The sequence below is a fragment of the Cajanus cajan genome, chromosome 8 (assembly GCF_000230855.2).
Source record: "Cajanus cajan strain Asha chromosome 8, NIPB_CcT2T_4, whole genome shotgun sequence".
Lineage (NCBI taxonomy): Eukaryota > Viridiplantae > Streptophyta > Magnoliopsida > Fabales > Fabaceae > Cajanus > Cajanus cajan.
Window position 1 is genome coordinate 48,386,987 of NC_138524.1, and position 16,343 is coordinate 48,403,329.

General features: G+C 37.3%; 2 protein-coding genes across 2 annotated transcripts; both read right to left on the reverse strand.

The window, feature by feature from the left end:
* Positions 1–906: 906 nt before the first annotated feature.
* LOC145950478 (uncharacterized) lies at positions 907–1,500 on the reverse strand. The gene has a single exon (XM_083061568.1). It carries the CDS (start codon positions 1,498–1,500, stop codon positions 907–909), a length of 594 nt encoding a protein of 197 aa, XP_082917694.1.
* Positions 1,501–3,116: 1,616 nt separating this feature from the next.
* Positions 3,117–5,225, reverse strand: LOC109817213 (uncharacterized). The gene has a single exon (XM_020382428.2). It carries the CDS (start codon positions 5,223–5,225, stop codon positions 3,117–3,119), a length of 2,109 nt encoding a protein of 702 aa, XP_020238017.2.
* Between the last annotated feature and the right edge of the window lie 11,118 nt (positions 5,226–16,343).

Sequence of the window (16,343 nt, forward strand, 5' to 3'; positions counted from 1 at the left end):
CCGAACAGTTCTTCCAGCTTGTATGCTCCATTGTGGAGTGCGTGCCGTATCCGGAACGGTCCGTCCCAATTGGCCGAGAGCTTCCCTTCGGATGAGTTGCGCCTGGCCGACCCAGTCGCTCGCCAAACAAGATCTCCTTCATGAAACGTCCTTGGTTTTAAGTTGGAATTAAAGCGTCTACTCATGCGTTGCTTGCAGGCCTCGGCTACAATTTGTGCCCTTTCTCGCACTTCATCAAGGACATCGAGTTCGGCTCGGAGTGAATCATCGTTAGATTCTTCATGGAAGTGTTGTCGTCGAAACGAAGGTTCTCCTACTTCAACCGGAATCATTGCATCTGCGCTGTATGTTAGACGAAAGGGTGTCTCCTTGGTTGTTGATTGTGGTGTACATCGGTATTCCCAAAGGACTTCCGGTAATTCTTCAGCCCATGCACCTTTAGCCGAACCAAGTCGTTTCTTGAGCCCTGTGAGGATAACTTTGTTCGCGGCTTCGGCCTGGCCGTTTGATTGGGGATGCTCGACTGATGTGAACCGTGACGAATGCCAAAATTTTCAAGGAAGGTGTTGAACTTCTTGTCAGTAAATTGAAGGCCGTTGTCCGAGATGATGGCATAGGGAATGCCGAAGCGGGTAACCAGATTTTTCCAAATAAACTTCTGGACACTCGCTGCGGAAATGCAAGCGAGTGGTTCGGCTTCTATCCATTTTTTAAAATAATCTACTACAACCAGGAGAAACTTAACTTGCCCTTTTGCCATAGGGAATGGTCCAAGCACATCGATACCCCATAAAGCAAACGGCCATGGAGAGCTGATGCTATGCAATTCGACAGCCGAGGCATGGATGAGATTCCCATGTCTTTGACATTGAACGCACTTTTTGACGAACTCGGCGCAGTCTCCCTTCAGAGTTGGCCAATAATAACCGGCTCGCAAGACTTTAGCCGCCAGGGTTCGCCCCCCGAGTGAGATCCGCAAATGCCTTCGTGAATTTCCCGCATCACATAATCGGCTTGTAGGTTGTCAATGCACTTGAGCAGTAGGGTGGAGAATCCCCGCCGATAGAGCACTTCGGCTACCATGGAGTACCGAGCCGCTTGAGTTCGTAATTTCTTGGCTTCCATCGGATCGGTTGGTAATTCGTCTCGAACAATAAAGTTTCGAATGGCGGTCATCCAGGTTGGCGCTTCGACTTCGGTTGACATGCAATCGGCCGCCACACTCGGGGAGGGAATCTCTAGGTGAATGGTTGTGCGCAACTGTCCGGGCTTCCGGCTGCTGGCGAGCCGGGCTAACTGATCAGCTCGTTCATTGTTGCATCGTGGGACGTGCCGCACCTGAACCTCAATGAAATTGTCCCTGTGCTTTTGGAAGAGGTGGTAGTATTGCAACAAGTTGGGATCCTTGACCTGGAAGTTGTCATTGACCTGTTCGGTCACAATCTTCGAGTCAGTCCAACATATGACTTTTTTCACACCCATCTCGGTTGCCAACCGCATTCCCGCTAGCAAGGCTTCATACTCCGCTTGGTTATTAGAGGCTCGGAAGCCGAAACGCAGAGATTATTCTACAGTGATGCCCGAGGGACTAGCCAGAATTATACATGACCCACTTCCTTGAGTGTTAGAGGACCCATCAACATGCATGGTCCACGACTCGTCTTTGAAATGGCCCGGAGGAGTGAGCTCGTTGATGAAGTCGGCTAAATGTTGTGACTTGATGGGGCCTCTCGGCTCAAAAGTTACGTCGAACTCTGAGAGCTCAACTGACCATGCCATCATCCGGCCGATAATCTCAGGTTTCCTCAGGACTTTGGCAGTTGGACAATCGGTTCGGACAATTATCTTGTGGCTTTGGAAGTACTGCCTGAGCCAGCGGGCGGTGTAGATGAGCCCTAAGGCTACTTTTTCTATCAACTGGTAGCGTCGTTCGGCATCCTGCAATATCCGACTGATGAAGTACACCAGCTGTTGTTCGTCTTATTTTTCCTGAATCAGGACGGCACTGATTGATGTGCTAGAAACGGCTAAATACACAATCATGTCGAGGTCGGCGACTGGTTTGGAAAGGATTGGAGGTGCGCCCAGGCGTTCCTTGAACTGTTGGAACGATGCCTCACACCCCGGGGTCCATTTGAACCGTTCAGCTTTCTTCAGTAAAAGAAGGATAAGTCTAGCTATCTTGGCCAGGCAAGGAAGGAACCGAGAGAGGGAGGTGAGTCGGCCTGCTAACTTTTGAACCTCCTTCAGAGTACTTGGACTTTTCATGTCTAGGATGGCCTGACACTTGTTGGGATTTGCCTCAATGCCTCAGTTGGACAACATGAATCCTAAAAATTTATCGCCCGAGACTCCGAACACACACTTCTCGGGGTTGAGTCTCATTTGGTGGTGCCGAAGTGCCTGAAACACCTCGGTCAAATCTTGTGCATGTGCCGACACTGTACTTGACTTCACCACCATGTCATCAACGTACACCTCCATGCTTCGGCCAATTTGATCATGAAAAATTTTATTCATTAATCGCTGATATGTGGCTCCGGCGTTTTTTAAGCCGAACGGCATTACTCGGTAGCAGCTGTTTCAGTAATGAACGCTATCTTTTCTTCGTCTTGAGGGTGCATACGGATCTGATTATATCCTGAGTATGCATCAAGGAAGGATAAAAATTTGTGGCCGGATGCCCCATCAACAAGTCGGTCAATGTTGGGCAAGGGATATGCGTCCTTAGGGCATGCCTTGTTCAAGTTGTTGTAGTCGGTGCACATGCGCCACTTCCCGTTCGGTTTCTTGACCATGACTACATTGGCCAACCATGTTGTATAATGTACTTCTCGGATGAACCGAGCATCTAATAGCTTTCCCACCTCAGCTTCGATCGCCGCCTTCCTTTCCTCTCCGGCCTTCCGGCGCCGTTGAGCGATCGGCCTTGCTTGCTTGCTCACTGATAGCTTGTGGCAAAGAAAGTTGGGGTCAATGCCGAGCATATCAGACGGGTAGCAGGCGAATAAGTCACTGTTTTCAAGGACCACTTGCTTAAGGGTCAGGCGCTCTTGTTCGGATAAATTGGTCCCGAGGTAGGTGACTTGAGCTCTGGACACCCCCACCTGGATGGGTTACTTGTCTTCAATAGGCTCGACCCTCTCATCTTGATCAATCCGGGGGTCGAGGTCTAAGGCCGACTGTTGTGATACCGAATGTACCCCTGCTGGTTTTGTTGCTTCGGGCTTCATTTCCGGTAATCGCAAACTAGCAAAGTAGCACTCTCGCGCGGTTTTTTGATCAGAGTGAACCATGATTACTCGTCCTGAGTCGGCTGGGAACTTCATAGCCAGGTGCGGAGTGAAGACGATTGCACCGAGCCGATTTAAGGACGGCCGACCGAGCAAAATGTTATAGGACGTGTTGGCATGAACCACCACATATTTGACCGAAACGTCTCTGTATTCGGTTCCTTCAAACCCAAACCGGGTTGACAACTTGATATAACCCTTTGTTTTGACTCTTTCCCCTGAAAATCCTACCAAAGGTTCATCGTAGGGAATCAATTCGGCTTCTGGGATACCCAATTGTTTGAACGTGTTCCAATAAAGGATATTGGCTGAGCTCCCCTGATCTACCAATGTCTTGCGCACAATGTAGGTGTGAATTTCAACACTAATTACCATAGGATCATCCTGGTATGGGTCGATACCTTTGAAGTCGGCCTCGGTGAAAGTTATGGTGGGTAGGCGGCGACGAACAGTTTCGACAGCATGCACATGTCGAACGGCCCGTAAGTGTCTACGCTGCGCCGATGAAGACGAACCGCCGCCAGCGAAGCCTCCGGCAATGGTGTTGATGACCCGGCGAGGCTGCGTCGAAGGCTCTTCTCGCCTTTCTCTAGACCGACTGCGTTCTCGATACGAACGACTTTCTGTTCTTTGTTCAGCCCGATCGTCCCGTCGCGACCGGTGGGTGTTTCGGGATGAGTTCGAGCGGTCGACGAAACCTTGCAAATGTCCTTGTTTGATCAGATCTTCAATCTTATCCTTCAAGGCCGCACATTCTTCTGTTGAATGCCCTCGATTGCGGTGATACCTGCAAGACTTCGTTGTATCGGCCCTAGGAGGGGTCGAAGCCCGTTTCGGGACGGCCAGGACCTCCGAGGTCAACGCTTGCTCTAGCACTGCCGACCGACTGGTATTGAGCGGTGTGTATTGTGAATACCTTGGGCCACGAGGGGGCCTCTCGCGGGATGCTAATTCTTTCGGACGGCTCCGAAAATTGTTTTCAGTCGGCTTTTCCGGCTTAGCGGCTGTCTTCGTTCTAGCTTGATTGCGGAACTCTGCTAATTCTTCCATTTGCATATATTTATCGGCTCGTCGCCGCAAGTCATCCATATCGGTCGGCGGTTTTTTACAGATGCTGTTGGCAAAGGGACCCGGTTTTAGAGTAGTTGTGAGATGATGTAGAGCCACAGCAGGGTTTAGGTCTCGGATTTCGAGAGCCGCTTTGTTGAATCGGCTCATGAACGTCCGAAGAGACTCCTTTCTTTCTTGATGAATGCTAACTAATGCCAACGAGGTTAGCTGATGAGGGCGGCTGGTGGCGAATTGGATTGTGAACTGGGAGGCCAGCGTGCCGAATGAGTCGACAGAATTGGCTGGGAGTCGGGTGAACCAACTCAGCGCTCGCCCCTTCAAGGATGTCAGAAAGATTCGGCATAGCGCGGCATCATCGGTGGTGCTCAAGGTAACCTGTGTCAAAAACACATCCACGTGCTCATCTGGGTCGGTTGTACCATCGTATTTGTCAAGGGGCAGGGACTTCCAGTGGTCAAGAAGTGCCGATTGCATGATGTTCGGCGTAAATGGATGTCGGTGTGCCCCGGCGGGCATTGGCTCTTCCGGTCTTCCGATCGAAGCATGGATGCCTGGGGGCGCGACAGAGGTATGAGGGATAGAGGTGTGATGACCGTGCGAGTTGAACGATCCCTGAGTGTGGTTCGTCTCAGATGGTTTCCATGTGGGGTCTCGGTATTGGTTTTTTAGAGCAGCATTCTCTTTTTTCAATGCGGCCATCTCGGCGGCATCTCTCTCTCGTTGCTGTTTCATGGCGATCATTTCCTCCTTCATCTGGCGTACCATATCGGTCAAGTTTGTCTCCTCAACCGTCTCGGCCCCGGACTGGTGCTCCTCTTCGGACTGTTGCCCTTCAAAATTAGTATTCCTTGTCTTTACCATGATTCTTTTACTCGTAAACTTTCGATGTTTCTGCAATGCTTCCGGTTCGGCCCCACGGTGGGCGCCAAAATGTACCTGCTTGAGGGTACACTCGTAGTCTTCTTGGTTAAAAGGGCTGAACGGATACTTTAAACGGACTCTTCAGAGGGGGGAGCGGTACCTGCAAAAGGCACTCCGACGCTCAAGTCAGGACAAACACGATATTCTAGGATAATTAATGAACAGTGACATACCTTGACAAAAGTGACTTATTTATACTACCAGTGATGGGCCTTGTCAGTAGTGGGCCTCTCCTGAAGTTTACCAAATTAGGTAATACGATGCTAATAGGCTAATTATGCCTTAATCACGCACTTATCCTTATTAACCACGATGAAGGCTCTCATTATTGCCTCCTCATTCGGCTCGGCCTTAGACCGAGCCGTTACGCGTTTGCTGCGCTGAACTGCTTGTTCGGGGCTTGTCCGAGCCGGTCCGTGGCCTGCAAAGATGTCTATGGTTCTATTCGTATCGGCCTCAAGCCGAGCCGATCGTGCTATCAGGCTCACTTCGGCCTTCGGTTATAGCCCGAGCCGATGCTGATGTCAAGACTTTTGGGCATAATTCACTTCGCGTGGGTGTCTGATGGGACGGCACGTGTTGGTCCACGTGACCGATAGGGTCCTCCCGGTAATAAATTTATATCATAAGGATTTATAATAGGCTTAAATATGTTTTTAGTTCCTCAAATTTAGGATAAATTTGTTTTTTCTCCCTTAAATTTAAATTTGATGTTTTTAGTCCCTGTGTTTTCAAAAAAATATTATTTTAGTCCTTATATTCAAATTTTGTTAAGAAATTTATCAAATATTATTACATGAAATCTACCTATTGGTGTTTCTGTTAATGAAAATATCACATTAAATCCAATTGATATTGCATGACCGTCTTAATTTGTTAATTTCATATGTTATTGGTAATTTGAGGGACTAAAATAAGATTTTTGAAAATTACAAGGACTAAAAATAAAGGTTTTTAATTTGAGGGAACCAAAAACAAATTTATCTTAAATTTGAGGGACGACTAAATACTTATTTAAGCCTTCATAATATTTGAAAGGATTTTATAAGATTTTAAAGGATGGAGTATTCTAGAAATTCAAGAACATTTATGAATTTTTAAAAAACAATAAAGTTAATTAAAAAAAGAAAAGAAGAAGAAGAAGAAGAAGAAAAGAGGAGGAAGAGATAGGTAAAGACGAAAAGAGAAGATAGTGAGAGAGAAAAGAAAAGAAAGAGAGAAAAACAAATTTAAATAATTATGAAAAATTTTATTAATTAAAGAGAGGTTTGTGCAGGTATTTTTATTATTAGAGATAGATATGTATTTCATTTATTTTAATGTATCTTTATTATATAGTATTGTTTTAATTAATGTGTGAGGGAAGGGATAATTAACTCGGTTGCTTTTTTAGCTTTAAGAGTGAAGTGTGTCTTAAGAGGTTTATTAGAAGAGGTGGGGTTTTAAAAAGGGAAGTTTATATACAGAAGTCTAGTTTTACGCTTCATAGTTTCTTATGTTTCTCTCTTTTTTTTTTTTTTTTTGCAACTCAAGAACCTAGGGATCAGAAAGCCACTAGAGATCATGAGTTTAGGCTTGGGTAGAATCCCAATTCTGACTTGAATGTTGTGAAATTGTGTTTCATATGGTTTGTATATACTTTGTGAGTGATAATTGTGATGTATGTGAAGACAATTTTGTGTAAATTGAACTATGGGTGAATTTATGACTCTTCAAGCTTCTTTATATAGATACTTGATGAAGATAAATATTGCAAATCCTTGAACTTCACTCGTGAACTTGTTTCATCACTCTTCATCTTCCTCCCTTGTAGAATAAGATATTTGTTGGTGCATTAAATACAAGTAGTAAATATATTTCACCAAATTATCACATTTTCTCTAATTAAAGAGGTTATTTATCACCTTTAATGTACAAAACAAGAGGAATTATTGTGTCAATCAAAAATGACTTTATCTATAACTTTGCACACTTTGAGATATTTACTTATCCTTTTTTTCTGAAGAAAAACATATCTTCATTCTTTTTTAAAGTTCAAAAACCAAAGAAGTTTTTATTCCTCCAATCTTTTAAAGGAGAACATAAATCAATCAACAATGAATTGGTTTGATTTGGATTAATAGATTTTCTTTAAAAAAGAAGGGAAAAATATTCTTTAAAAATACATAAAATACATATTTCATCCCAAAATTTAAATAAAAAATGTTATTAAAAAAGTATAAATAACATTCAAATGTTAATAGAAAGTAAATTAGAAAACATGAATTTAAAGTATTCCAACATTTAAAATTAAGGGGGGTTGTAGTGTGTTTGAATGAGAGAATTTAAGAGGCTTATTGGTTTATTTAAGAAATTTTAAATACTTTGGAAGGTGAATTTTCTTGTTTGAATGTTGAATTCTTAAAGAAATTGAAATCCAATTATTTAAAAAATTCTTCAAAATATTAGAAATTCAAATTCTCCCTCCCAACATAGTAAGAATTTTAAATTATGTAATAATTCGAAACTCTTCCTATATTTCCTTTCTTATTCTCTTTTTCACTCTCTCTCATATTAAAAATATAAATAGTTTTTTAAAATTATTGAACATTCAATTTTTTAAAAATTTATTAATATTATCTAATTTTTTAAAAATATTACATATTTAAAAATTGACTACTTTATAATTTTTTTTAAAATTTAAATATTTCTTTATTTATTTAAAATCAATTATTCCTATTGTGTAAATTAAATTTTCTTATCTAAATTAAGAATTTAAAATTTAATGAATATGAATTGATTTATCCTAACAAAATATTTAATGAATGATAGAAATTGAAATCAAAATAATTTAAATCTCAAGAATTTCAAATTCCTTGAATTTCTAAAATACTCCATCCAAACACAACCTTAAGATTTTTTTAAAAGACTTTGCAGAAATGTAATAACTTTTAAGATTGTTTATTTTTTTTAAGACTTTTATAATCAAGATTTTGTAATATAGATTTTAATAAATTTATATCACAAGGATTTATAATATTTGAAAGAATTTTATAAAATTTTAAAGGATGGAATATTGTACATATTCAAGAACTTTTATTGATTTTTTAAAAAACAATAAAATTAATTAAAAAATATAAATGTAAAGGTTTGAATAAGGAAAAATAAATTATATACAATTTATTTTCAATCTTCCAATAAAAAATTGATTTTAGATTCATCTTCTCCTAAATAACATTTGTTTATGTATAGCTCTCCAGATTATTGAATTTGAATAATCTATTCAAATTTATGATATTCATTAATTGATAAAACTATCAATATTGATCTAGTCTGATGTGCTGACTCATTGGCATGCTTTCTTAAGTTGGTTATTTTTATGCCCAAAAAAGATCAGGTCAATTTGCCTCGACCCAATGGATCAATCAGGTTAAGCTAACCCATAAAAATAAGGTTGAAAAGGTATCGAGTCTATTTGGTCCGATGATGTTTCATTTTTTTTCCTTTAAATTACATGTAAAATTAATATTATATATATATATACACACACATAGACACATATATTAATTTAATTATATTCAAGTTAATATTCCATATAACTTAAATAATGAAACTTTTAGTCTCATAATCACACACACACTCAAAGTTCTATTTTATCTCTTTCGATTGTACATTTCATATACCAATTTTATAAATAACCTACAAAATTCTCTTAAGTTGTGTTTAAATAGAAAGTTTAAAAGTTGAAATACTTGAAATTTTTTTATATAAAAAAAATTAATATATGTTTAAAATTTTGATATATTAATATTAAATTTCATTAAATAATAAAAATTAGTTAAATTTTAATAATTTAAAAATTTTAATAATAGATAATATTTAATAATCTCAAAATAATTTTAAATATTTAACAATTCAAAAATATTGATAAACTAAACATCAAATTTAATAGATAAAAAAGATAGGAGAAAAAAAATAAAGAAAAAGAAAAAGAAAAAGAAAAGAAGATAATGACAGATATGAACAAAAAAAGAAAGAGAAGATGAGATAGAGAAGAGATGAAAAGAGAGAGAAGAGGAGAAAAGGAGAAAACAAAGAAAGGAGAGAGAGAGAGAGGAAATAAAAGAAAAAAAATCATATGAAATCTTAGATTTTGGTGAGATTGTTGGTACAACACCCTAAGTTTTCTAAAATTATTGAAAGGATATTTTAATTAATTAAATGAGTTTTATAAATACATCAAATGCTTTTAAATAATTATGAACATTTTTATTAATTAAAGAAAGGTTTGTGCAAGTATTTGTTTTATTAATTATTAGAGATAAATATGTATTTAATTTATTTTAATCTATTGTGATTGTATAGTATTGTTTTAATTAATGTGTGAGGGAAGGGATAGTTAACTCAAGGTCAATTTTTTAACTTTAATAGTTAAGTGTGGCTTAGGAGGTTATTAGAGGAGGTGGGATTTTAAAAGGGGAAGTTTATCAACAAGAGTATAGTTTTACGTTTCTTAGTTTCTTGTATTTCTCTCTTCTTTTTACAACTCAAGAACCTAGAGATCAAGAAGCCACTAGGGATCACTTGTAATTTTTCACCCTTTGTTTAACATTGATCGAGGTAAGGGAGAATGAGTATTCTTGCTCTAGGGTGTGGGTTATATGCTAGGTAGAGAGATTGACCATTAATCTCTTGTCTATGTGTAGAATCCTAATTTCGACTTGAGTGTTGCAAATTTGTGTTCCATATGGTTCATATATGCTTTACGAGTGATAATTGTGATGTGTGTGAAGACAATTTCGTGTAAATTGAACTATTGGTGAATATTCATCTTCCTTCCTTGTAAAATAAGATGTCTATTGGTACATTATATGCAAGTATTAAATGCATTTCACCAAATTGTTACATTTTATCTGATCAAGGAGACTACTTATCATCTTTGATATACAAAATAGGAGGAATTGTTGTGTCAATTAAAAATGACTTTATCTATGACTTTGCACACTTTGAGATATTTATTCCTTCAATCTGTTAAGGGATTGATGGAAACCTACTCCCCAAGGATCCCTTTGGAAGAGATAAGATCAAGAAGGGCGAAGGTTGACCCATAGGAAGCTCACACTTGAAGGCCATTGGACTTTTAACAAGGACCATGGTTAGGAGGCTAGAGGAGACTTCTACATAGGAGGTGCTTCTTAGACCTATGTTGTATATGAACATTGAGTATGATTCATCTTTTTGTCTCATAGTCTCTATTGTACATACCTTGTATAGTTTGAGTTTTTGTACCTTGTATATAGTAGATACATGTATAGGCTTATTTTTGTCTTTGAATTTGTAAGGCATCTTCGTTTTTCTTTGCTAGTCATACCCTTAGCATTTTATGGTATGTTGCTTGGAGTCTTTTACTTCATTAGACCTTGTATTTTGGATCAAGTAGTGTAGGATTTTTGTTCCTTGTATTTTGGTAATTAATAGTTTATAGGAGGTGTAACTAGAAAGACCATGGGATTGTTTGGTCTTGGATGGCCCAAATGGGTTTCTAAAATACACCAAGATTAGACGTCCACTTGCCTAGGTAAGTGGTTTGGACGTCCAAGCTTGGTGAGGAAGCCATCCAACATCTAAAGCTTATAAGAGAAGCTTTCACATAGCCTTGAAAGTGACATCTCAAATAAACTAATAGAAGTAATCATTAGGTTAGCTAATTGGAGTTAAGTTAAGCTAACTTAAGTCATTTTTAAACTAAGGTTAGCTTGTCTTGCTCCCCAAGCTTTTAGGAAGGTAACTAGGGATAGTTGGCTTAACTGTAAGAAGGCTAACTATGGTTATATTTGAACCATGGTTAGACTAACTTACACCATAAGCTACCTATTCTTTATATAAGGCCTTTCAATCACTTTGTAGACATTTTTGGATGCATAACAAAGAAAATTTTGAGTTATTACTTCAGATTTCTCTCTCCTAAAAGTCTTCAAACTCTTTGATTTAGATCTAATTCTCTTATCCTCTTCTTAAAGAGTGTGGTGAGGATTAAAGTGACTTATCTTCTTCCAAGGAGTGATGCCTCTTAAAGAGTGTTCTTCACCTTCCAAGGTGAACTCAGGGTTTTTTACCCCTATTAGAAGCCTAAAAAAACTTGAGAAGTGTCAAGAAGCCAAAGGTGTAGGGAGAAACTTGAAGGAGAAGTCAACACCAATCCGATTCTCTAGAAGGTTTCCATCAAGGATAACATAGACATACAAGATATGGTTATCAGAAATAATAAATAATATATTTAATGTATTCACCTTAGATATACGAAGTGTTCCATTTGAGAGACTTGTCAAATAGATACGTCATCATAACCAATCATTTTATGCTATTGTTTTTCTTATATGATCTTTAAAATATTTCTTTGTCAAAAACATTCAAGTTAGTTAACATTAAAGCATGTATTCCTAAAGGATCTAAGATTTTCCTTTGATCTAACACATAACATATACCAACATTTATCGGTACAACATAAGCAACAATGATAACTTAAGAATAACCCAACATTAATAAGTCATGATTCACACGAACGAATGGACACAAACTTCACTAAATTATATGCATGTGACACTAGTAAAACTCTTTAACCCTACCCAAAGGCATACATAGAGTAAACTAGGACAACATGACAAATGTGACTTCCTTTATCCAAGAGGTTTTTGCAAATTGTTTCCCAATATTAAAGTTATTTTGAACTTTTTAATCATCTATTCTATTTATATGTACTATAGAAAATGAGGCATTATGTGTCTCTGTATTTAAAATATAAAAAATATAAAAAAGAGTAAAAAAAAAGTGGAAAAAAAGGAAATCAGATACCTTTTCTTAAAAAAAATGTGTGTAACAATTATTTTCAAAATTTATTCTTTAATAACTAACAAATCTATTATTCTTAAGAGGTAAAAAAAAAAAGTAAATGTGTACACAAAGTGGCATATTATCTTTATAATAGTCATAGATATGTTGGGAATAGCTCGACCATACCAGAATGAGAGGGATCTAAAAATTTGTAAAGTTGTGAGACCGTGTAATTGAGTATGACTTAAAATAATTAATTTTTATTACCTATACAAACAAGATTCATCTATATTTTGATAACTCACCACTTAAGAACTCCACAATTAAGCGAGCTAGACTTGGAGCAATTTAGGAATGGGTGACCTTCTGAGAAGTTTCCCAAAAAGTGTATGAGTGAGGACAAAGCACACTGAAAAGTCTTATGTTGGCTTGTGAGATCCATATATTGTTGATCCTAAAGGTAGATGAACTTCTCAAAAAGGGCAATCCATAGAGGGTTTTGACCAATGAAGGGTTCTAACCAAGAAGATTCGTGTGAAGTGTCATGAAGTGGAGCTGTAGAAATGTCAAATTATTAGATGGATCTAGAGATTTGCACATGTGTGAAACTATGCAGTTGAGAATGACTTAAAAGAATTAATTTGTACTGCCTATACAGATAAGATGCATATACTTTTCGATAACTTTCTACTTAAGAACTCCACAATTTAACATGCCTGACTTGGAATTCTTTAAAGACATGATATTATGAGAGGTTTCCTAAAGTGTGCAAATAAGCATTAAACATATTAAAAAGCTTTGTGTTGATTTGTGGGGTCAATTTTTGATACTAAAGGCAGACAAAAATCTTAGAAAGGGCTATCTATTGAGAATTATGACTCATGAAGTGTTTTGACCAATGAGGAATCATGTTAAGTGTCAACGTGTGAAGTGTTGTGGAGTGGAATCACTAAGACATCAAATTTGACAATGTTACACTTGGATGAGTGAATTATATGTAAATTCTACTAAAAGAACTCAGAAAATCCACCCTTCAAAATAATCAATTGAAATCTCTATGTTTTCAAATACCATTAGACTTTTTTAAGTGAAAAAAAAAATCTTAATTAAATAACTATATTTAATCTTCTCTTAAAAAATCTTGATTGTCTTAGAAGGTGTATTGGATTGAAATTTCATAAGACTTAGCATGAAAAAATCTTATGGATTTGAAAAGATTTTGAAGAAATTTAATGATTTTTAAGATATCTTTTAAAATACTTTTATAATTGACAACCTTTAATTTAAGTTTTAATGGATTTATATCCTAAGAATTTGTAAAAGAATGAAGTATAACCCATTTCTACACTTAAGCATTATCATGGTTCTTATTCTAAAAGTAGTTAAGATGCGCAGAAAAAAAAAGTAAAATAAATGCAAATAAAAATAAAAAAATAAAGAAATTCCCATATCACAAAGGAGGTGGTACTTTGGGAAACTGTTGATGAAGATGTCGAAGCATGGCCATCATGGTCACAAATCAGTAGACTATTAAGAGAAAACATCAAAACATTAATCAAATTGTGTTTACAACACATCAAAATAAGTAGTCATGCTCAACTCTATGGCGTTCAAGTAAACCATCAATGTTATGTGCCTGGTGAGGTGTTAATAGTGGCTAAGGATGAACCTCTTGATATTGGTTATCTTGAACTCCTAGTATGTGCTCAACATGATCATCTCTTTTCTTTCCTTGATAGTGAGATATCCTTGTAGATGATCTTCATCTACAACAATGTTGACTCTATGGCTTCCATGGGCAATTTGTGGGTAGATAACAATCCAAGACATCAAAAATGATATGTAATAATAGAAATTAGATATCCTACCATCATATGCCCTTGCTGGGTCTTGGGAAGCATCTTCTCCTATAAGAGATAGTGCTTGATGAATAGTATGCATGTGTTACATTCCCTTCCAGTGGATATGCACCATAATGGAATTAAGTCATTTGCAATGATGGTGCATTTGCTCTAGAAGCGGCCATGGATGGATCATGCTATTCATTAGTGGATAACTCTCAAGGTTGGGTCCTAAAGTTTAACGACCTTTGATTGACTGGATTGTACCTGTGACACCGTCTACCCCAACATATATATATAAAATAATAAAAAGAAATATCTTATTGGATAAAAAAAGTATTTAAAATTGTAACGACAATTCTAATAATCATGTGAGTAGAGAATTCACATTCATGTCCTTAATCCAAATAGCAAATAAAATTACAAAGAATAAAAATTGAATTTTCCAAAATATATACTTTAATAAATCATAAACAATCTCATATTCTAATTCTATCTATGTCCCGATGTCACATGTCCTATCAGAGCAAAATCCCACGTAGAAGCCTCAGCTCCATCGTCCACATCCTCAGCCTCATGCTGTTGATGGTCTCCTGTATATCAAACAAGGGAAATAACACAAAAGAAAGGAGTGAGAAACATCTCACTCTGGCTCACAGTGTAGGAACGCACACCGGATAGCCAAACACAAACAATATAGTTACCTCATAGATCAATCAACAACAATAGCTTATCCAATCATCCAAGTCAAACAAATAGTAATTTATCATCATTTAATAATAAGAATGCACATGCATGGACACGAACTACATATTATCATGCATGTGGCGCCAGTAAAACATCACATGGCATATTGCCGCTAGTAATACACGAAGAGTAGTCTAGGACTACATGCCGGGTCACACCCTCTGCGCACTCTCACTAGAAGGATATACTATCAGAGTCTCGTCGGGATAGCTAAGCTGCGCAAGATACATCCCATGCACACAATGGGCGAGACTGGGACTTCCAAACCGAGCTATCCCCAAGGACTAATCCCCAAAGCTTTTACACTAGGGGGCCTTCTCTGGCGATGTATTCCATATCGTACCCTTAAAACACTTATGCAAATGATGCATGTCAATCAAGACTCTATGCATTCTCATATCACATTATCATTTCCCATGGTCATATCACATCATCGCATTTCGTCATTATATTTCATTATCACATTTCATATCTCATGTCTCAATCACATTTCACTTTACATCATCATATTCACAAAACCTCCACAGAGCACTTTAATTTATATCAAAACTCGTTTATTTATAAAATTAAATACATATTTTTACATCTCATCAAAAAAGGAATATAACAGAAAAATCAGAAATCAAAACAGAAAATATTTCATATTTTGCCTATTTCTCATAGGGTTTCCCGGAGGAACCCATAGAGTACTCTAGATCATATTAAAACATATTTATTTTCAAAATTAACCACATACTCATGCATCACATCCAACAAGGAACACAACAAAGTAATCAGAAGGCAAAATAGAAAACATTCATATTTTGCCCATTTTCTCATAAGGTTTCCCATAGGAACCCATAGAGATCTCAAGTCATACAATTAATTGCATATAAGAAAAATAATAAGCAAAACAGATACAATTAGGAGAAACCCCTCATACATGAGCATACATAAAAATACAGCAAACACAGGATTGGGGGCCAATCCCACTACCCAGCATACAATCCCACACCCAGAGCGAGGTTTCTCACTCCCCCCTTACCTGGATAAGCAGGAGCCGAATCTTGTTGGTCGCCCCCTCTAGGTTCCCCTTCGTCTTCAGAGAGAAAGGAGGAAGAAGATTAGAAAATGAAAAAATGAGTTTTAGAGAGTGCAAAACGCTTTATTTATAGGCATCAGGTCGCGGCCAGAACGGCCCGTTCCGAATCCAGAACGGCCCGTTCTGGGCACACGGAATACGTACAAAAGCCTCTCCCTGAACGGCCCGTTCCAAAATCAGAATGCCCCGTTCTGGGGTTTCTGGAACGGCCCGTTTCAATGTGGAACGCCCCGTTCTGAGTCAAACTTTGTTCTTTTAAAATCACATCCGGAACGGCCCGTTCCCAAAGTGGAACGGCCCGTTCTGGGTTAAAATTTTACCCATGCATGTTTGATTTGGAACGACCCGTTCCAGAGCTGCAAAAATCCAGGACTGTTAATTAATAAATAATTAATTAACATATATATATATATATATCAAATTAAAATAAAATATCAAAACAATTTAAAACATGATTTTCTTCAAATAATAATTATAACAAAATATCATAATTAATAATATTATACAAAATAATTTTCATAAATGATTATTATTAATAACCTTTAAAACTTCAATCAAAGCCATTTAATTAATCAAAAT